General features: G+C 37.2%; 2 protein-coding genes across 2 annotated transcripts; one reads left to right on the top strand and one right to left on the bottom strand.

The window, feature by feature from the left end:
- The first annotated feature begins 7,965 nt into the window (after positions 1–7,965).
- On the top strand, positions 7,966–11,869 carry LOC125216006 (probable L-gulonolactone oxidase 6). Its single transcript, XM_048117601.1, has 3 exons — positions 7,966–8,699; positions 10,496–10,751; positions 10,833–11,869. Exons 1-3 carry the CDS (start codon positions 8,034–8,036, stop codon positions 11,657–11,659), a joined length of 1,749 nt encoding a protein of 582 aa, XP_047973558.1. The 5' UTR covers positions 7,966–8,033; the 3' UTR covers positions 11,660–11,869.
- Positions 11,870–17,183: 5,314 nt separating this feature from the next.
- LOC125210578 (probable LRR receptor-like serine/threonine-protein kinase At1g12460) lies at positions 17,184–20,497 on the bottom strand. Its single transcript, XM_048110116.1, has 2 exons — positions 19,006–20,497; positions 17,184–18,877 (listed from the first exon to the last, which is right to left on the bottom strand). The coding sequence occupies exons 1-2, from the start codon at positions 20,172–20,174 to the stop codon at positions 17,392–17,394; spliced, it is 2,655 nt and encodes an 884-aa protein (XP_047966073.1). The 5' UTR covers positions 20,175–20,497; the 3' UTR covers positions 17,184–17,391.
- Between the last annotated feature and the right edge of the window lie 2,980 nt (positions 20,498–23,477).

Below are 23,477 nucleotides of genomic sequence, written 5' to 3'. Positions count from 1 at the left end.
CACATGGTTGGGAAACTTGGGATCTACGAAGCCCTCAGGCTGTTTCATGTAAATGGGCTTATCAAGATCACCATGCAAGAAGACAGTTTTAACATCCATTTGCTTTAATTCCCAATCAAAATGAGCACACAAGGCAAGCATCATTCTGACAGTAGTGAATTTAACAACAGGGGCAAAGATTTCTGTGTAATCTACCCCCTCTTGTTGAGTAAAACCCTTTGCCACTAATCTAGCCTTGTACCTAAGGCCCTCCACCTCATTTTTCAGTTTGTAAAGCCACCTGCAATCAACCACAGATGCACCAGGAGGCAAAGGTACAAGAATCCAAGTAAAATTAATTTTTAGAGAATGCATCTCCTCCAACATTACCTTTTGCCACTGACTCCAGAACATAGACTTAGTAGCCTGCTTATAGGTTTGGGGCTCATCACCATCAGATTCATACACATTGAAAGCCAAATTTATAAGAGCAACTAAGCCAACAAGCCATCAAACCTAGAAGGTCTATTGACATTGACCCTTCAAGTTCTATCAATGGATAACACATAATCCTGCAAGTTAGTATTATCAATAGCATTTTGAATGCCACTATGGCTATGTATCACATTCTGGGCAGGAACAGGAGGAGAATATCTAACAGGACTATCATGCAAATTAGGCACATTGTCAGCAACATTTTGGGTAGGATTATCATGCATCACATTTGGATTTCCTTCATCAGGTGTTCATTAGGTGTATAGACTGGATAAGTGTTCCAAAATGGCTGTTCCACCTCACTTGGAGCATCACTGGGATGCTCCACTCCAGTGAGTGTATCTGTGGACTCCACCTCATTGAGGGGCTCATTGTCCACATCTATAGGATCTGGGCTATTTGTCAATCTTAAGCAGGGGAATTCATCTTCATTGAAGACTACATCCCTACTTATTATGACCTTGAACCCAGGTTCATCCCTTAGCCAGACTCTATACCCTTTGACACCCTCAGGGTAACCTAGAAAAACACCTTTCCTAGATCTAGGCTCAAGTTTATCAGACTTATTATGCACAAAAGCAGTACAGCCAAAAACCCTTAGGTGAGAAAAGTTAAGAGGCTTTCCATATAACACATATTCAGGACACTGACCAACCAGAGGCACAGAAGGAGACCTATTTACCAAATAAGTAGCATTTAATAAAGCCTCACCCCAAAACTTTTTTGACAAACCAGACTTAGAAAGCATGCATCTCACTTTTTCAAGTAAAGTTCTGTTCATTCTCTCAGCAACCCCATTTTGCTGTGGGGTATAAGACACAGTTTTATGTCTTTTGATTCCAAAACTATCACATAAATCATCCATCTGATTATTGCAAAACTCCAGGCCATTATCAGTTCTAATAGCCTTAATCTTCTTACCAGTTTGAGTCTCAATCAAGGTTTTCCAAGTTTTAAGTTTTTCAAAAACATCAGACTTATGTCTCATCAAAAAACACCAAACTTTTCTTGAAAAATCATCAATCACAGACAAGAAGTAAACACATCCAGAGTGAGAAGACACAGAAGCAGGACCCCAGACATCCATATGCAAGTATTCCAAAATACATTTACTCACATTAGCAGGAGCAGGAGTACCAGGGAAAGAAACTCTATGTTGTTTACCCAGCACACAAGAATCACAGAAAGGCAACTCACTTTGAACATCATTATCAGAAAGGATGGCATGCTTTTTTAGAATACTCAAGCCTTTAGCACTCATGTGACCTAGCCTATTATGCCACAACATGGTTCTATCAGTTTTAACTACATTGACATAAGCTTTTTCACATGCAAGAGGCACAACAGTACAGACATACAAACCACACTTTTTCTTAGCTTTGTAAAGGCACATAGATCCTTTGCAAATTTTCATACAGCCTTCCCCTCATTTACCCCCCATACCCTCATTTTCAAGAGTAGTACAAGACATCAAGTTATAGCACAGGTCTGGAACATATCTAATATCCTTCAAGTTGAGCACATTACCATTTTCAAACTTCAAACACACAGTGCCAATACCAAGAATTTCACATTTCTTGTCATCAGCCATTGACACAAAAGTTTTAGTTACAGGTTTCAGCTCAGAAAACACTTCCTTGAAAGGACTCACATGATAAGTACATCCAGAATCACATAACCAGTCATTAGAGGTAAAAGGACAGGCAGAAGAGGCATTCACAAATTGCAGATCATGCACCATGAACACAGAATCATTAACATTATCATATGTAGCAACATTAACAAGGGTTTCAATCTGGGTATTGTTGTTGGGAAACTTATTCTTCTTAGGCTTAGTGCAATCTTTCTTATAGTGCCCAACATCACCACAATTGAAACACTTCCTATAGGTTTTAGGATCATTGCTTCTAGACCTAGACCTAAACTTTTTTCTAGAGTTGGAGCCATTTCCAGAACCTCCATTAGGCTCATTTCCCCCTCTAGATTTAGATCTACCTCTGACATTTAAAACTTTGTTATAAGCATTCTTATCAGCAGCTCTCTCCCTAAGTTCAAGTTCTTTAGACTTTAGGGAGCTTATAATAAGGTCCAGAGGGGCAGAATCCCTATCATACTTAATGGCAGCCTTTACATCACTATAGGAGTCAGGTATGGCATTCATAAGGGCTATACTAGTTTATTCATCTATGGTTTTATCACCTTATCTCTTAATGTCCTGAACTAACTTCTGAAACCTATCCACATTGTCATCAATATCCTTAGCAAGATCAAGCTTAAATTTGAACAATTTTTCAAGCAAATACATTCTGGAAGACATAGATATTTCAGTATACAGAGTATCAAGCAGTTTCCACATTTCAGCAGCAGATTTCTCATGATCAACTTTCCTAATCACAGAATCAGATAGATTTAACACAATAGTGGCCCTAGCCAACTCATTCATCTCATCAGTTTTATCCTAAGCAGTATCCTCAGGTAAAGAACCATCAACAACTTTGAAAATTTTTTGTTGAATCAAAACATATTTCATTTTCTGTTTCCAAATAGCAAAATCATTTTTACCATTATAGGGAACCAAACCAACAGGCTGAGACATTTTAGCAAGAAATTTTGCAAGAACACAGGAAGCAAGACAAAAACACAAAGCCTTACACACCTGGAAACACAGAGACATACACAAGCAACACAAGAACAGACCGACAGCTTTCACACAACAGATAGGACCTCAAATCTTTGACTGTCACGAGCAACACTGGCCAAGGCTATCCCATCTCGCAATCGCTCACTACTGGAGGGCGCAGGGGGTCACTTGGGCAGTATAAGATGCTTGGTGGTCAAGTAAAATGAGATCACAAGATCACAGAGAACAAGAACCAGCGGAAGCAACACAGAAGTCCTAAGTCTTTGCCAGAGACTGTCTACCAGAAAACAAGATCTCAAGCCTATATTTGGCACTAAACAGAAAACTAAAACAAGGAAGATATAGCCAATTTACCAGAGTGAATCCCCTCTCGAATAAGGATTCCACATGCCCACCTCCTTAAGCGACTCGGCGTGCTAGACTAATCCCCCCGTGGCTCTGATACCACTGTAGGGATCAGATCAGTCTAGATTCACTAATTACCGAGACCTCTTTATTCTTGTACAAGAGAGCTCAGCCAAACTCTCACCCACGCAGCTGATTAAGACAAGTAATACAACTTAGATTACAAGAATCAAGTTCTAACTATTATTAGGTCTTGGAAGCTATTAACTCAACTTCCTTGTAGTTACTTCAGCCTGCACACTCAACACACAAGTTAGTAACAACAAGAAGGATCCTCTCAGATCCAAACACAAGATACTAACTAAGAACAAAGTGAAAGACAATAGATCAAAGAATCTTGGCTCAGAACCCGCCACAACAACACTGATCTATTCTTCCAGAACTAGATCCAAGGGAGCACAGATGGATTGGATAGAGTTAACCCTCAGACCACCAATACCTCCACCAGAAAATCCCCTCACACCAGATCAAGTTCCACCGAACAAATCTCAACACAAAGCCTCCAAGTCTCACAAACCCTAGTTCCTCTCCAGCAACAAGCAATCAAAAAGATTGCCTCACACCAGCACTCACAACAGATCTACCACTCAGAGAACCATGGAAGATCACCAAGAGATGGCCGGAAGTTCATCGGAGAAGAAGAGAGAGAAGAGAGAATACACTAAATCGAGTGTAGAGAGAGAGATTAGAGTGTGTATGAGAACAGCGCATAGCCTTCTCACATAACAGAACACAGCCCTAAATCCAACGGCTGAGAAGCTTGATCCCAGTGAGAGGGCACGTGGTAGCATCTGGTGTGAGAGGGGATAAGTAATTGGGCTCAGCCCAATTAATCACATCCGGACTAACAAATAACACAGCCCAAATAAGAATCCATTCAAATATATCCAACAGTTTATGCTTTGAAAAGACGCATTTACTAAAAATACAAATGTATATGGTCCAATAATGATCTTTAATAGTGGGGATGACCACCGCCACCAGATCTGCCGTGAACCCTAATTTGTTATGCCAGATCCATAGTGAACCCTCTTTTTCACATTTTCTCACGAAAGGTGGATCTATACTACATGAGTTAGATTCGAATTATTGAAAGGAGACATTAATTAGAATTTAATCAATTGGATACATGCACTCGAAAAAGGACTAATCATATAGTAATGACTTTCCTATTAATCCTAGAGACACATAAAGATATTGATTTTGTTAGATGAATCAATACTAAGTTGTTGTAGTTGGATCTAAACGGCATTTTCTCCTTATTTTAGAACCACTAAAACATCTCTTCTTTTATTTTATTTTATTTTTATTTTATTTTGCTTGAATTAGTTAGTAAGTAGTACTCCCTCCGTCCAATAAAAATATGGGCATTGGATATGGTACGGAATTTAAGATAAAATTGGTAAAGTAAAAGAGATGGAGAGAATGGTATGATAAAGTAAAAGAGATGGAGAGAATGGTATGGTAAAGTAAGAGAGATGAGGAGAATGATAGTTAAAGTAGTGCTAGTGGTAGTGGAACCTACATTATTAAATTGATATAACTTTATAAAAAATGGAATGCACATATTTTTGTGGGACGGACGAAAAATGGAAAGTGCACATATTTTTATGAGACGGAAGGAGTATGATATTTTATTCCAAACCAAAACTTTGATAGTCTAAATAGTGAAAAATTCTAATTCGAAGTTCTCAAGTAACTATTTAATGTATGTGGATATGATATTCCTTTTTGCATTACTATAATAACTTCATATATAATTCATTAGGGAAAACTAACAAGTTAGGGAAAACTAACAAGTTAGGGAAAAGAGTGTAAACGTTTAGTCTAAACACACACTTTTTATCTATAGGACAAAATGGCGCCTTGAACTCATATAAATACTTGTCTACGGGACAAATTGCCGTCTTGAACTCGTACATTAGTTGATGACTACAACTACAAGATTCTAAAACTCAAACCATATTCACTTTTAAATCAGCACCACAATAGCACACTTTTTTCAATAATTTATAAAATAAACCATCAAGCCATTTCCTAAAATATACTCACAATTCATAAATTCAACTTTTGGGCACTGTAATATTTTAGAATTAATTTTTGTTTATATTTTAATATCGATTTTTATTAAAATAAATACTATAAAAACAACTTTTGAAAAATTCAAATATGTGGCATCAAATACAGCCGCAAAGACGGTTGGACCATATATCATACAATGGTCGTTGCGCCATGCTCTTGTCCCGCAACGTAACCTAGCAATTATTAGACTTCATTTTATATTTGGATGGATTGCACCTAGCAATTATAATATTATATCAAAGCTTCTTGTACCATAAAAAAAATTAATGCACAGACTTTGTCGTAAAAATTGTTTTTATGATGATTATACTCTGCATTAACCCGACACAAAAAATAAATACTAGTACTATATAAAAGCGAGAGATTACCATGCCTTGACTTGCCATCAGGGGCGGAGGGAGGGTGGGGTAAGGGGGCATGGTCCCCCCACTAATTTTTTTAAAAACCTAGGGGTATTTTAGTAATTTCACATTCATTATAATTATAATATATATAATATTAAAGATAGATTTCAGCAAAATTATACTCTATAAATCGTTTCCTCTTAATTAGTATTCTCCTTCTGCCGCAGTTCTACTCCTTCTGCAGCGTAATCTGAAATCTAGTTATCTAAAACTAGGTATATTTTAAAACTCAAATATAATTCAATTGATTTTTCTATATATGTTGTTTTTTTGTTTGGCTGCAATAGTTATGTAAATTGAGACCTAAATAATCATATTCAAGCTCTAAAATTGGTATACATAAATTTCAAATGGGGAGAAAGAAGATAGCTTATGTAATTCAATGGCTACGACAGTTCTATGTTGGAATTCTTTAACCCTTATTCTTAATTTGATGGGTATGTATTAATAGTTTTACGCTTTGATTTGTGAGAGCAACATTTTAGATTTGAGCATATTGTATATTTTGTTTACTTTTTATTCTTTTAGTTGTGAAGCATAAGATGAACTTTATTCTTTTTTGTGTATGGTTTATATTTTGCAAACTTAATCAGTGTTGACTATTTTTGTAGGTATATGGATCGTTATTTCAAGAAACTTTCTTCCGTTGATTCTTCATCAGTTGAATGGTTGCTTAGTTCCTTATATGGAAAAGGATGTGTTTGTTAAAGTTACCAATGAAACTATTATACAACGATTTCAGAAGATGAAGAATAGAAGACAAATGTCATGATGTGATTGTATTTAACTTTTACATTTTGAACCATATAATTTAATTTATATAATTTTTTTTAAGTTTAAATCTAAACCCCCCGTGATAAAATTTCTGGCTCCGCCACTGCTTGCCATTTACTTCTCCGGTATGTTTGCTGTTTGTTTCTTCATTGGTGTTGTGCTGACCGTGGGGCAATGTGTGTATTTTATTATGCTAGCCTTGTCTCACAACAAAACTTCAGCCATATACTTTAATTTAGGTAGGGATGTCAATCTAGCTCGAAATCTCAGTCCATCGAAATAATCCGGTAAAATCTTAGGGGTTAAGGCCGGAAAATCACAATCCAAATTCAGAAGCGAGCTACACGGGCTGACCTGTTCAGGTTGGCGGATTATGCGGGCTGGCCCAGGTGGGTTTCGGGTTAGCCCATGAATTGAGCATTTAAAATAGTAAAAATATAATTAAAATTTTGAGTTATATACTTATATGAAGTATATATGGTAATATCAATATTAAATGCAATATTGATATGAAGTAAATATGGTAATTATGTCTTTTCTCTTAAATTGAAAGTTAAGTTTATATGGAATGCATAATTTTTATTTAATTGTTGTACGTGTGCTATTAATTAAGTAATATGTTTATGAATTTTGTTTCAAATTTCAAGTGCTATTATTTTCTTTCTCTTGATCACATTGATAATAGTATTTTACTATTTGCGACAATCTGTTTTTTAATAAGTTGGAATATATATTGGATTGGATAGAAAGTAACACGTAAGGTCACTTTCGACACGAATAGCCCGTGGGTTAGCTTGAAACCCGAAGATTCAAGGGTAGGGCCAAAAATTTATAACCCGGAAAAATTCACAATCCGAATAACCTGCACCCAAATAGCCCGACAACTCAAGTGGATTGGCCCGAACCCGAGCGGATTAGCCCAATTGACATCCCTACTTTTAGGAACAATTCTTAGATTCTTTCGAAAAAAAAATAAAGCAATACTAAAATTTGCGAATACAGATATAATATTCCCAAAGCAAATTAAACCAAAAAGAAACATCACCACTCAAGCCAAGGCCGTAGAGATGCACACAGCCACGTAGTCCGTGTCGTGTAAAATTAAAACTAGCTCATTCTCCGTTTGTTGGAACCTTACTCAACTTCGAAGGTACTTAAACCCATTTGGTTGGTAAGAACAATAACTCTCTTCTCTACTCCTTCAAAAACACTGTATTCTCTACAAGCTGTGAAAAGGAATCAATCAAGCTTGAATGAATACGAATATGAACACCATCACCACCATTGCTTTGTTGGTGACATTAATGAGCATCGCCGCAAATTCCACCTCACCAGAAGATCCCATCCAGTGCAATGGAGCCATCAAAAACACAAACTGCACCATCACAAACTCCTACGGCGCCTTCCCCGACCGAAGCGCCTGCCGCGCAGCCGAGGCAGTGTACCCCACGTCCGAGGCCGAGCTGGTCGCGGCCGTGGCGAGCGCGGCCGCGGCCAAGAGGAAGATCAAAGTGGCCACGCGCTACTCCCACAGCATTCCGAAGCTGGTGTGCCCGGACGGGGACGAGGGGCTGCTGATAAGCACCAAGTACCTCAACCGGACGCTGAGCGTGGACGCGTCCGCGATGACCATCACGGTGGAGAGTGGGGTGACGCTGAGGCAGCTGATCAGCGAGGCGGCCAGCGCCAATATGGCGCTGCCTTACGCGCCGTATTGGTGGGGGCTGACCGTGGGCGGGATGATGGGGACGGGTGCTCATGGGAGCTCGCTGTGGGGCTTGGGGAGCCAGGTGCATGACCGCGTCACGCGCCTGACTATTGTGGCGCCCGCGCAGCCACACGTCCGCGTGCTGGAAACCGGGGATGCGGACCTTGATGCGGCTAAAGTCTCGCTTGGGGTTCTTGGTGTTATCTCTCAGGTACTACTTCATTTCATTTCGTTACCGGTTATATATAGTCAAAATTGGACATGTGCAAACACGTAAAATTTATGAAATTGAGATGAAAAAAAAAATGAAAAGGAGTAATAAAATTGCAGGCTTTAAACACAGAATAAACAACATATCACACCATTGTTTGTGACCGAATTTCCACTTAATCTATCACCATGACAAATAGTACTGCCTACCATTTATACAACCTTGTTAAAATGGATCTCAATACTATCATTAGCTATTTTTTTGGGTAAAATGCACAACTGTTCCCTCCATGTGAGTATGCCACTGAAAATGGTACCAATTTAATTTATTGCTGAAGGAAATAGGTGAACAAATATAGGTAGAGTGACATTTATATATAAGGGCCTTATTAATTACCCTCGTCGAGTGCATGGGGAGGATTCTTACGTCTTAGATTCGCTCAAGGGTCAACGGAATGTCCTCATGTCTAAAGTAGAAAGTAGAAACTCATTCTCATTCATCCCTATATGGCTATATTAATTGAAGAAATTGAAGATAGGGAATATAACTCTCTCCGTCCACTATTAAATGTCCCATTTTTTTCTTCGTTCGTCTGCTAGTAAATGTCATATTGCATTTTTACTATTTTTGATAAGTGAACCTCATATTTTACTAACTCACACCACCCATATTCAATTTTGAAGTAAAGTCAATAATATAAAAGTATGACACATATTCTACTAATTTTCTACCACCTTTTTTACTAAGTAAAACAATTTTTTTTAAATCACACCATTGTTTGTGACCGAATTTCCACTTAATCTATCACCATGACAAATAGTACTGCCTACCATTTATACAACCTTGTTAAAATGGATCTCAATACTATCATTAGCTATTTTTTTGGGTAAAATGCACAACTGTTCCCTCCATGTGAGTATGCCACTGAAAATGGTACCAATTTAATTTATTGCTGAAGGAAATAGGTGAACAAATATAGGTAGAGTGACATTTATATATAAGGGCCTTATTAATTACCCTCGTCGAGTGCATGGGGAGGATTCTTACGTCTTAGATTCGCTCAAGGGTCAACGGAATGTCCTCATGTCTAAAGTAGAAAGTAGAAACTCATTCTCATTCATCCCTATATGGCTATATTAATTGAAGAAATTGAAGATAGGGAATATAACTCTCTCCGTCCACTATTAAATGTCCCATTTTTTTCTTCGTTCGTCTGCTAGTAAATGTCATATTGCATTTTTACTATTTTTGATAAGTGAACCTCATATTTTACTAACTCACACCACCCATATTCAATTTTGAAGTAAAGTCAATAATATAAAAGTATGACACATATTCTACTAATTTTCTACCACCTTTTTTACTAAGTAAAACAATTTTTTTTAAAATTCTAAGCTAGTAAAAAAAGGGAAATTTATTGGTGGATGGGGAGTACTATATATAGTTTAAGAAAATATTGTGAAATATTTATAATTATAATAAAATAAAATGTACAAACTATGTGAAAACTATATAACAAAAGTGGCTTGTACTTTGATATCCGACTAATTACTCCAAACTATAAAAAGCTCGACATCTCGTTGAATTTTTTAAGATATACCGCATGTCAAGGAAGAAAGTTTTAAGCTGACGAAACTTAAAAAGTAATACTCCCATATTAGAAATAAAAAAGGAGGTGGTTTTGTTAGTTAGTACTCTTACTAAGTAGGTGGAGTAGTATTTTAAGAATGCATGTATATGTAAACTAGGAGTATGAGTTTCCCTAATAAGAATGCATGTATGATGTATATATGTAGGTAACACTGAAATTGGAGCCGCTGTTCAAAAGGTCAGTAACATACATAACAAGGAACGATTCCGATTTGGGAGAAGATGCTGTAACGTTGGGGCGGAAACACGAATTTGCAGATTTCACATGGTTCCCCAGTCAGAAACGCGTCATTTATCGACAGGACGACAGAACCTCAACCAACTCATCCGGAAATGGGCTCAACAACTTCCCAGGATTCCGGTCCACTTCCACCCTCGTTCTCGCCACTCTCAGAAGCACAGGCAAGCTATGACCTATATAAGTGTTATCCAAAAATGATTATTTTGTTATAACTAATTAAATAAGGTGTCGTATTGAATCAGAGGAGACGCAGGAGTCCCTAGGCGACGCCAACGGAAAATGCATAAACGGGAGAATCACGGCCTCTTTTTTAAGATCCACAGGCTTCGGGCTAACAAACGACGGCCTCATATTCAAGGGCTACCCAGTGATCGGCTACCAAAACCGCATCCAAGCTTCCGGCACATGCCTCGACAGCCCGGACGACGCTCGGCTCACGGCATGCCCGTGGGATTCCCGCGTGAAGGGCCTCTTCTTCCACCAGACCACATTCAGCATCGCCCTGTCGAGAGTCAAGGGCTTCATCCTCGACGTGCAGAAGCTCGTCTCCCTTTTCCCGGACTCCCTCTGCGGCCTCGACCTCTACAACGGGATCCTCATGCGATACGTCACCGCCTCCTCAGCCTACTTGGGGAAACAGGAGGACTCCCTCGACTTCGACATCACTTACTACCGGAGCAAGGATCCCCTCCAGCCCCGGCTCTTCGAAGACGTGCTGGAGGAGATAGAGCAGATGGCGGTGTTCAAGTACGGAGCTCTGCCGCATTGGGGGAAGAATCGGAACGTGGCGTTTCTCGGGGCGATTGGGAAGTATAGAAACGGCGCGCGGTTCGTGGAGGTGAAGCAGAGGTATGATCCTGAAGGGGTGTTTTCGAGTGGGTGGAGTGATCAGATGTTGGGGCTCGCGGACGGGTTGAGTGTGGTGAGGGAAGGATGTGCGCTTGAAGGGTTGTGTATTTGCTCTCAAGATAGCCATTGCGCGCCTAACAAGGGATATTTGTGCGTGCCTGGAAAAATCTATGATAAGGCCAGAGTCTGTGCCAAGGTTACAACTGGAAATATTTCTTAGGAGACTCAGCTTTGTGAATAATTTAATGCTAATAATAAAAAAAGAGCCCGTATTAATACTAACAAACATCAAATAGTCATAGTGTAACACTATAATTTATAGTAGTACTACTATGTAGGAGTGTATATAAAAATGGAAATAGCTGCCTTGGACTTTAATATAGATCGCTGTGAATTAGTTAGTACACGATTTATGTACGCCACTGTGAAAATTTTCACAATGTAAATTAAGTTAGTACACGATTTAAGTTAGTATTTACTTTAAATAGTTTATTTTCTAACTTAAATTTTTTTTAAGTTATCGTTAAATATTTTAAAACTAATCTTATTGATATTTATCAATAAATTAAAAAAAAAAAAAAGTTATGATGAAATTATCATTAATAAAATGACATTATAATTACCCTTAATTAATCTATAACTATCATTTTTTAAGAGTAGGCCCAATTATTTAGCTCATTTCATACAAAAGTATGAATTACATTTAGAAGTTAGAACACACGTCTTCTTCTCCGTCGGTTCTTTCCACAGCGGCGCCGGCGACCCCTCCCTCTTCCTCTCCATCTCTCTCATCTATTATTTCAATTGTTATTCTCTATCTCTTTTATTTTCTGCAAAGGATGAAGAATTGCAGTGGAGATCTGTCTCTTGGCGTCTAGGCGGAGCTCAGTGGGGTCGAAGGTGGAGTTGCGCCGGATCTCGAAGGTCCTTTAATGGAGTTTTCGGCAGCTCTCGGCGGACGACGGCGGGGTCGGTCGACCCCACATCGGTCGGTCATTGTGTACACGCCAAAGCGTAACATATGTTATGTATATCACTTTATAACCAAAATCTTTTAAAAAAAGATATTGTTATATGATATTGGCTAGAATAGTACTCCCATGTTCCTGTTAATAGAGTTATTTTACTATTTTGAAAAATTCTAAGTTATTTGAATCATATTATTTCTATTTTTGGCAAAAAGTAATCATCTCTCCTACTTTATTTACTATCTACTTAAAACACTATTCTTAATCTACGTGCCGAAAAGAAACACATCTATTAACAAGGAACGGGAGAGTAAATAATAATAATAATAATAATAATAATAATAATCATCCAAGTATTAGTTGACCAAACTCTTAGGGGCAATTTCGTATAGTAATAACTCATCTATTTTGAAGTTATATGACAAAAAATATTTAAAATATTTATTTATAATTTACTGTATTTATTTATCTTTACAATCAATTGCCCCTTAATATGGAAGTGAATTAAAATGTATTGTATTTTTTCATGTGAACAATGGAGCATTTCAATGTCTTTGAAATTAAAAAACCAAAAACAAAAGGTTTCAATTGCAGCTAGTTTCAATCAGTAATCGGCTTATCATGATGACGTCCAAATGCTCTGAAAAGGCTATCAATGTCTTTTTCTCCAATAGAGCTTCGCGTGAGTATCTTGCACTCCTCAATTAGAGTCAGTAGAGAGAGTTGTGGTCGTTTTTAAGAAAGTCATGCAATGAAGAGTGGTTGACTCCAGAGAAATCGCGCAGTCAGGTGAATTGAAGTAGGAAAGACGCCCGGGTGGGCGGGCGTTTTGCCCAATTTTGGCCAATTACTCCAGAGAGTTCATGCGGCCGAGCAAAATGAGGGTTCGAAACGTCAGGTCGGACGTTTTTCTCTATTTTTGATGGCTTTTTTCCTTGCGTTTTCAACCCCACCGATATACTCCCTCCGTTTTTTCATAGTTGAGGCGGAACTTTTTGGCACGGAGTTTTAGAAATGAATGTTGGGTGTGTTAAATAAATAGATAAAAAAGTAAGAGAGAGAAAAAGGTAGAAAGAATAAAGTATAAAGTGAATAAAGTAGAGAGAATAAAGTAAGAGAGAGTAAAGTAAGAAAGAGGAAAAAGTTACCATATATGAAAATGACTCAACTATGAAAAAACTTTCCGAAATGGAAAAATGACTCAATTATGAAGAAACGGAGGGAGTATTTTTAAGGCTTTAAAAGTTAGACTTTGATGAATTATTGAAATTGTATCTCCTGTGTGGTTTTCCCCTTAGAGGGTTTATCGAATTCCTTCAGTGAAGGTTGCTTGTATTCTTTCTTTGAATGAATCAAGTAGAGGTACGCATCAATCGTAGTGTAACCATTGAGTGGTAAAGCCAAAGGATGGTGTGGATCAATGGAAGTTGTCTAGAAATGCCTCCATCATTTTGGTTAAGGTCCTATCGCTCTAATCCTAGCTATTAATCATTTACACATTCTTAGTCTTCTAATCTTCCATTCAATTCAAGTTTGGATATAGATTTTGTGGCTATATCTATTTTATCTCTGTGTGTTTTTGGGTTATTTTGATGATCAAGTTGACATACTTGGATTTTACATGGTTTTAGAGGGTGGTTTTGTATGAATTTGATCATATTTCGTCTATTATTAGGCGTGTTTATATCTACTTCTCTATTATGCTGGTATGTTGACCATTTTGTTAAGAATGTGTAGAAAAAGGTACTCCCTCCGTCCCAGAGAAGTTGGCATACTTTGAAAATGGCATAGGATTTTAGGAGGTTTTGTTTTGTGTGTTAAATGGAGAGAGAAAATATAATTTTTATATTCATGTGAGAGAGAACTTTTTCCAAAAAGGGAAATGTGACATCTTTTGTGGGACAAACTAAAAAGGAAAGTGTGCCAACTTCTCTGGGACGGAGGGAGTACAAAATATGTCGATGTGCAGTAGCCTTGGTTTGAGACAATTTTACTTGAGATTTTGAACTCCAATCAGCCTCTAATGCATATCATTCTCTTCGTCTTCGAAAGAGCTTCACGTGAGTATCTTAAACGCCTCAATCGGAGTCCTGTAGAAAAAGTTATGGCCGTTACAAACACTGCGATGTCTAGAAAATCTCACCCGACATATTACGTATAATTCCACCCAGCCGAGTGGTCTGCTAAGGCATGAGAAATTCCATAAACATGTACCTGGCCAGGTGAATTTCCAGTGGATTGATTCCATCTGGGCGGGTCCGTCAATTTGGCGTTTTTCTGAGTGCAAACGCGATTTTTAGAAGAGAAAAATAAGAAGAAGATTTAGGTTAAGCTTGGGCATTCTACACCAACCGCCAAACGCACACACTCTCTCTCTCTGAAGAACTCTTGGAAGAAGATTGAAGATTCAAGCTTCAATTCCTCCGCCAATTGTAATTCGTATCATGATTTCCATTGTTTTTCCTAGTTTCTATTTATTTTCTACATGAACATGAGTAGCTAAACTTTTCATGTAGAATTCTGTGTGAAGATACATTGATTCATAGTTTTAATCCAATTGACTTTGTTTTTATCTTGCTCTTGCAATTGTTTGAATTATTCTTTTGTTTTTTCCTATCAATTGCGTGATCACCAATTGGGAGTGTTAGGGTTTCTTAGAGTAATCGTGAAATGAAATAATTAATCTTGAAAAAAGGATAATTCACACCTTAATTCAATAGAACTCGGGAGAGTTGAGATTCTGAGTGTGATCTTTAATCTAATCAACCTGTTAGGAGTTAGATCTAAGACTTAGAAGGGGACTTCAATTATTACACTTAATCTACGGATTTCTCACCTCGAGAGGGGATTTAATCTACAATTGTGATTGATTCAACAATTCTGGAGACTTTAAATGGTAAATCTATTTTAATTGGGTTAGACTATGAGTTGTGCATCGGATCCTTGAATTCTGCATCTTTCTCTATCATCTTTCACAACTTGCTTAGTTGCTCTCTTGTTTAAGTGTTTATTTTAATCTCCGAATTTATATACTTTTCGTAGTTGTTAGTTTCAAAACCTAAAATTCTTGATCGTCTGGATAGTAGTTGAAATTTGTTCGTGGTACTTAGGTTTACACTTAATTGTCTCTGTGGGATACGATATACTCTTGTTTGTTATTTGCTATGATAACCCCATACACTTGCGGATACTATTTGGGTAAAATAAAGTTGAGTCACAACACTTTAGCATAATCCTTGGATAAATTACATGGTTCCAATCACAAAGATCCTATCAAAAAAATTCCAAGACTTCACACCAAAAAGTTAGAAAGAAGAGACCCGGATTTCATTTCCCCGAGACAAATGGTTGACAATCCGAACGGCAGTAGAGGTTGGTCAGACTTTTAAAACAAAAGAAAATAGGAGCTCACGCTACAAAAAAAAAACTCATTAAGAACGTTGTTTAATGCAATAATGCTACAAAAAAAAAACTCGTTAAGGATGCTTATTTATGTTTCTAAATATATCAATAACGCTTCAAAAAGTGTCCTTAATGTTGGTATCCCAACTAAAATTACACGACACAAATGGAAGCGTCCTAAAAAGCAAAAGATAAAATTAATTTGTCCTTAATATAAGAACGTTTTCTTTTACGTTCTAAATTGTTGTTTTCTTTTACGTTCTAAATTGTTGTTATTTTTAAAAATTTCCAACGCAAATGTGTGTCTCAATATTTATTTTCTTAAAAGTAAGTTTTTTGTGGTGTCATGTCCATAAATGATCTAAAAAAAGCCATCACTTCAGTTGCTAAGGTTTTGGCATTGATTCGCGGTTGAAAGTTAGTATGGTGACATTTTGTGTTGTGTTTTTATTTTGATTCTTGTAAAGTATTCGGATCTTTGTTTTGCTTTGTTTGTTGGTTTCTTGCACATTTTTTAGTGGCTGATGTGATCAGTGATGGATCTAGGAGTGGATCGGCTTGATATCGAATAAAATGATAAATATACTCCCTTCATGTAAGTTTTAGAAAATGTAATAGAAAGTGGGTGAGAAAATATTAGTTAAAAGTGGATTCTATTTTTATATATTTATAATAAAATGCGAATAGAATAAAGTTAGTTAAATGATTGCTTAACGAGGACTACTATGTTTAGCCATAATATGATAATTATGATTAGTACAATTTGTTATAAACAGGTTTTACTTATATGCATAAAAAAATAAAGACCATTGAAACTATTTTTGCAAAAGTTATTGACTTTTCTATACTTTAATTTTTAAATTCAAAAACTTCAATTATACTTTCTCTATTCCAATAATATTTATGTCATACGCATGATCATACACACATATATTTCTATATATATAGTGGGATTATTCTAGAAATCAATCTTACATTATAAATTAGGAGTTATTCTAGAAATAAAAATGACGAAATAATTATTTAGGGATTATTCTAGAAATCACTCATAGATCATAAACTATGAGTTATTCTAGAAAAGAAATACTTCTTCCGTCCCTAAAGAATATGCATTTTGGGTTCGCCACGAATTTTAATATAAATTGGTAAAGTAAGAGAGAAGTAAAGAGAAAAATAATTAAAATATTATTAGTGGAGAATAGATCCATCTCAGAAAAAAGAATTTTTAAAATTAAAAAATGCAAATTCTTGAAAGACAGAGGGAGCAATTATTATTTTTAATTCCTTCCCGTCCGTCATAAATGTACCGCCAAAGATAAAACAACTTAATACTAATAAATAGAGTGAGCTGCACATTCAATGGCAAGTAGCAAATTCAGGAAGCAGGCTTGATGTGTATTTATATCAAAAGAATGCTTAAACGTTGAATTAGTCATAAGCTACAAAATAATTGAACAAACAACATTATTACCAACTATTAGCAAACAATTGATTGTCATAAATATTCCAATGAACCCAAAAGAATCACTAAGGCCTCCCTGTACCAAGTGAAGAACACAACACGTCTAGTTACACATTTAATTTATGATTCCGAACCATTTCTTACAGATTCAAGAACTTGAACAACCTCAGCCATGCTTGGTCTCCTCGACGGCGTTTCAGAAGTACAAATCAACCCCAGCTTCATCACCTGGATGAGCTCGTTTTCCACAAACCCTCTCAAGCTTCTGTCGAAACAGTCTGAGGCGTTACCATGCTCGATCAGACCCCTAACATATTCACACAGAATCATCACTTCATTCGCTGATGGGCTCCCTACTGGCTTCCTTCCGGTTACTAGCTCCAAAAGGATGACCCCGAAGCTATAAACGTCGCATTTATCACTAATTCTTGAACTCTCAGCAAGCTCTGGAGCAATGTACCCAACTGCATTGTGAATTTTTTGGTGGCCATAGCTGTCAAGTAGAGGAAGCAGCTTCCCCAACCCGAAATCAGACAGCTTTGCTGTGTAGCTGTCATCGAGGAGTATGTTAGTGGACTTGACGTTGAGGTGTAGAACTGGAGGCTTGCAGTCGTGGTGAAGGTAGGCTAGAGCCCTGGCAGTCCCGACTGCTATGTTGAACCTTCTAGACCAATTCAATTCCGGATTACCAGAGCCAGTGCTTGTGCCAGGATAGCCAAGACCATGGAGATTATCATACAGATTTCCTCTTGATACGAATTCCGACAGAATTAGTTGCATGCTAGACGACCAATAGTAACCCTGGACAGCAGCCAGATTGGCCTGATGAAGGTTTCCAAGGCGGCTTATTTCCTGCTCGAACTCATCCTGGCTCCTGATCCTCCCCAGTGTCTCGAGTTTCTTCACTGCTATGGCAATCCCACCTTCGAAGGTACTCTTGTAGACGGTTCCAATTGAGCCTCCACCTACTAAACATTCTTTGTCTAGCAAAGCCTTGGTTCCGATTTCCCAATCCTCGTACTTTGAGGGTAAGCTTTTGCTGAAGAGGACCAGTTTTCCAATGATGACATTTGATTCTGTTGAAGAAGCAAGTGGAGTGCTTTCTACAATCATGGTCTCGTCTTCAGTTCTCCTCCTACGACGAGCCCTCATGTTAATCACTGTGATGATGAGGACACCAGCAACAATCAAGGCAGCAGCCACTATGGCGACAATTGCAGAAGCGCTCAGCCTTGGCTTCCTTGCAGACGGATTGGAAGCACTGCCTGAGCAGGAGTTCTCTAAAGGAGCACCACACAGACCTGCATTGTGGAAAAACGCATAGTATCCAAACTGCTTGATGCTTTCGATTGGAGGGATAGCACCAGAAAGGTTGTTATAAGAGAGGTTGAAATGAGATAGATTGTTGATATTTCCAAGTGCAGAAGGAATCGGACCAGAGAGTAAGTTCTCGGATAAATCCAAATAATAGAGGTTAGAAAAATTTCCAATGGTCATTGGTATGCTTCCATTGAGCTCGTTGTGATGGAGGTCGAGAATTACAAGATGCGTCATGTTATCAAGGTTTTGTGGAATCTCTCCCACTAAAGAGTTCCCTGAGACGTTCCTGCAAGTATGTTTAAGACACCAATCAGATAAATGGAATAGCAAAAACAGATTGCAGCCATGATCAATCATTTAATAACTTATTCAATATTCACATTGGCACAATGAAAATGAGAGGAGTGGACTTACAGTTCGAGAAGAAACCGGCATTGAGTGATCTCGTTAGGAATTTCACCATGAAGTCTGAGATTGTCTAAATCAAGAACTTCAAGCCATTCTATACTACCGATCTCTGCAGGAACCATCCCATCTATCGAGTTACTTGACAACCGAAGCAGCACCAGATTTCTCAATCCAGATATTCCATCTGGTATACTTCCATTAAGTCTATTAAAACCCAAATCTAAATATTTAAGGCCACTGCACTTAGTGATGCTTGATGGAACCTCTCCATACAAAGCATTCCCAGAAACATCAAACACTTCCAATTTTGTGCAAGAAACCATTTCTGGGATCTCCCCTTCAAACATATTCCATGAAGCATTGAAATACGTTAGATTTTCCAATCCAATAACCCCAAATGGGGCTGCCCCAGAAAACATATTGCTACCAAGATCCAAAAGACTCAAGCTTCTACATTGTGAAAGTTGTTGCTCAACACTCCCTGATAGCATATTACTCATCACAGACAAGTACATCATCCCTGGAGGGCTGCAAATTTGTGACGGCAACGCCCCACTGAGACCATTGAAAGACACATCAATCCCTTCTAGATCCAAACAGTTACCAACTGAAGCAGGGAGTGGCCCTGATAGATTGTTATGAGCCAAGGAAACAAATCTAGTCTTGTAACAGTTCCTGAACAATGCTGAAGGAATCTCACCACTATACCCATTTCTAGACAAATCAAGAAACCTAATGTTTGGCAAATCTCCAAGAAACTCTGGGATTGGTCCTGAAAGAGCATTGGAGCTCAAGTTTATCTTCCACAAAGTACTGATCTCTCCATATTCCGAAGGGATATTACCAGTTAACTTATTACCAAACAAGGTTATAATCCTAAGTGATTTCAATCCTGATAAAGAAGGTGACAAAACTCCAGAAAGATTAGTGTTCCAAAGCACAATTTTTGCCACATTTCCATCAGAATTACAGAACACCCCTTGATAATCTTGGCAAGGGCTACTACTAGGAATCCAAGAACTCAAACTATCAAAAGGGTCGCTAGAAATGTTGCCCCTAAATTGAAGCAAAATCTCCTTCTCCGTAATGGGAGACACTAAAACTACCACAAATTGAAGCAGACAAAATGCATACAGGAACACAATGCAGTGGAGTGTTGTACCTCGCATTCTCATGTTCCCATCATAACCCCAGCATTATAGTTCCAGATTCTGTGCCTCCTCTGCTCATACACCAATGCCCCTTACACAAAATCCCATCTTTCTCTCTTCCAAAATTCAACATTTTGCTGCAAATGTGAAGGGGGTGGATGCAAATTTTTTGTCTTTTATGGTATTGTTTGGGGGAATCTTCTCCACTGAATAGAAAAGTGGGATCTCTGCTCTGGGCAGATTGTGTGTGTGGGTTAGTGTCAAAATATTTAATTTTATACAATTTCAAGAAAGTTGAAGGAGAGATGGGGAGCTGGCATGGAGAGTTGGTTTGTGAATGGGAAAACTGCCAAGCCTGGCTGGAAAGAGACGCATTTGGGTAATTTATTAAGACCTTTCTCTCTCCGCTAGCGTAGAAAAGTGAAAACTGAGAGGTATACCTCCACGTGGTATAAGATGTAATAAGACTACAGCCTCCATCTCCATCTTCTTAAATTAAATTAGCATTCACAAACAAGGGATGAAGCCATTCTGTCTGACAGCTCTAATGTTTGACTATTACTGAGCTTTAACTTGTAAGGTCCGTTTCAGTACAGTGGAGAAGCATTTATTCTCTGCAACAACCAAGCCACCACCATCAATCTACATTGAAAATTTTAATGTGATTGGTGTCCATTAAAACAACTTTGTACTAGAATAATAAATGGAAAAAATGTTGAAATCCATATTTATTGTGAATGGAAAAAGCAAAAAGGAGTAATACTCCTTAATTATGTATTAAGAAGAATATTAGCCAGTTGAAGAATTACTAATCAATTAACCAATTTAAACGTTGTCAGCTGGAAACTAAATAAAATGAATCAATGTCAAAAGTTTAATTAGACTAGATATTCATAATAATTCGAATGATGATCAGAAGTAATTTAACATCATAATTAGCAGAGAGCTTATGAATTCAATCAAAGAAAATGTGAATGTTATCATATTACTATTATTTTAATTATAAGTATCAGTTTTGCCCATTGCAGCGAACTCGATTTCTAATAACCACTTGATTACATTGAAAGGCTCATGCAATTAATAAGATACTATGATTATGTCGATTGCTATATGTTTATGCTTGTATTAATATTACTCTGTCTATATAGCTATACTAGTTTTTAAGAAATAGGTGAAATAAGAGAAATAAAAAAAAATACTACTATTATGGAGTAATATTTTTAGTGGAAAATAGAGAGAAAAAGTATTAATCGTAAATAGTGCTAATAGATTAATTTTGATGGGTATTTAAAAATAGAAAAATATGAATATCTTGACAGAAGTACTAACTCATTTTAAAATTCACAAACCCACACACACGTTTTAGTATAAATAGTTATTTTGGTCATTTTGAGTTGTCTGTGATTTAAATAATTATTTTCTTTCTCATTTTTCGCATGCGAACCTCATATTTTATTAACTTTTTACATTTGAAATTTATTTTAAAATTTATACTAAAATGAGTCTCGCATTCTATTTACATTCTCCATTTAATATTCTTGACAAAACTAAATAATTTTTTGGAACTCATGCCATATGGATGGACTACTAATTTTTAAACAAAAGCAAACAAACAAACTTCACGAAGCTTTGTCAATAGTATCATGGGCCAAAATTAATATTGAGCATTTGTACTGTGGATTGAAGCCCATGAAATCAGATATAACGATATACTACCTATTTTATATATGATTATAAATTAAATTATTCTTCATGTGCGCCCTATTTTGATCTGACACAAATTTAAAAACATATTAAAGAAAGTAGGTTAAAATAGTTAATGAAACGTAAATTCAATTTTTATATTTTAATATTAATAAAATATAAATAAAAAGAATTATTAGAATGTAGTCCACTATCAAAACACAATAAAAATAAATTAAGATAATTAACGAAGGACATATCAAAATGAAAAACGGATGGGGAGTATAGTCAATATAGTCAATCAACCACAGATGCACCAGGAGGCAAAGGTACAAGAATCCAAGTAAAATTAATTTTTAGAGAATGCATCTCCTCCAACATTGCCTTTTGCCACTGACTCCAGAACTTAGACTTAGTAGCCTGCTTATAGGTTTGGGGCTCATCACCATCAGGTTCATACACATTGAAAGCCAAATTTATAAGAGCAACTAAGCCAACAAGCCATCAAACCTAGAAGGTCTATTGACATTGACCCTTCAAGTTCTATCAATGGATAACACATAATCCTGCAAGTTAGTATTATCAATAGCATTTTGAATGCCACTATGGCTATGTATCACATTCTGGGCAGGAACAGGAGGAGAATATCTAACAGGACTATCATTCAAATTAGGCACATTGTCAGCAACATTTTGGGTAGGATTATCATGCATCACATTTGGATTTCCTTCATCAGGTGTTCATTAGGTGTATAGACTGGATAAGTGTTCCAAAATGGTTGTTCCACCTCACTTGGAGCATCACTGGGATGCTCCACTCCAGTGAGTGTATCTGTGGACTCCACCTCATTGAGGGGCTCATTGTCCACATCTATAGGATCTGGGCTATTTGTCAATCTTAAGCAGGGGAATTCATCTTCATTGAAGACTACATCCCTACTTATTATGACCTTGAACCCAGGTTCATCCCTTAGCCAGACTCTATACCCTTTGACACCCTCAGGGTAACCTAGAAAAACACCTTTCCTAGATCTAGGCTCAATTTATCAGACTTATTATGCACAAAAGCAGTACAGCCAAAAACCCTTAGGTGAGAAAAGTTAAGAGGCTTTCCATATAACACATATCCAGGACACTGACCAACCGGAGGCACAGAAGGAGACCTATTTACCAAATAAGTAGCATTTAATAAAGCCTCACCCCAAAACTTTTTTGACAAACCAGACTTAGAAAGCATGCATCTCACTTTTTCAAGTAAAGTTCTGTTCATTCTCTCAGCAACCCCATTTTGCTGTGGGGTATAAGACACAGTTTTATGTCTTTTGATTCCAAAACTATCACATAAATCATCCATCTGATTATTGCAAAACTCCAGGCCATTATCAGTTCTAATAGCCTTAATCTTCTTACCAGTTTGAGTCTCAATCCAGGTTTTCCAAGTTTTAAGTTTTTCAAAAACATCAGACTTATGTCTCATCAAAAAACACCAAACTTTTCTTGAAAAATCATCAATCACAGACAAGAAGTAAACACATCCAGAGTGAGAAGACACAGAAGCAGGACCCCAGACATCCATATGCAAGTATTCCAAAATACATTTACTCACATTAGCAGGAGCAGGAGTACCAGGGAAAGAAACTCTATG

The sequence above is a fragment of the Salvia hispanica genome, chromosome 3, assembly GCF_023119035.1.
Source record: "Salvia hispanica cultivar TCC Black 2014 chromosome 3, UniMelb_Shisp_WGS_1.0, whole genome shotgun sequence".
Classification (NCBI taxonomy): domain Eukaryota; kingdom Viridiplantae; phylum Streptophyta; class Magnoliopsida; order Lamiales; family Lamiaceae; genus Salvia; species Salvia hispanica.
The sequence above is the reverse complement of the archived record's forward strand: the minus strand, read 5'-3'. Positions and strand labels throughout refer to the sequence as shown.

Coding starts and splice junctions, on each gene's coding strand:
- LOC125216006 (XM_048117601.1), top strand. CDS start 8,034: ATGAATACGAATATGAACACCATCACCACCATTGCTTTGTTGGTGACA. Junction 8,700..10,495: donor TTCTTGGTGTTATCTCTCAG/GTACTACTTCAT, acceptor GTATATATGTAG/GTAACACTGAAATTGGAGCC. Junction 10,752..10,832: donor CGCCACTCTCAGAAGCACAG/GCAAGCTATGAC, acceptor GTATTGAATCAG/AGGAGACGCAGGAGTCCCTA.
- LOC125210578 (XM_048110116.1), bottom strand. CDS start 20,174: ATGAGAATGCGAGGTACAACACTCCACTGCATTGTGTTCCTGTATGCA. Junction 18,878..19,005: donor TGCCGGTTTCTTCTCGAACT/GTAAGTCCACTC, acceptor ACATACTTGCAG/GAACGTCTCAGGGAACTCTT.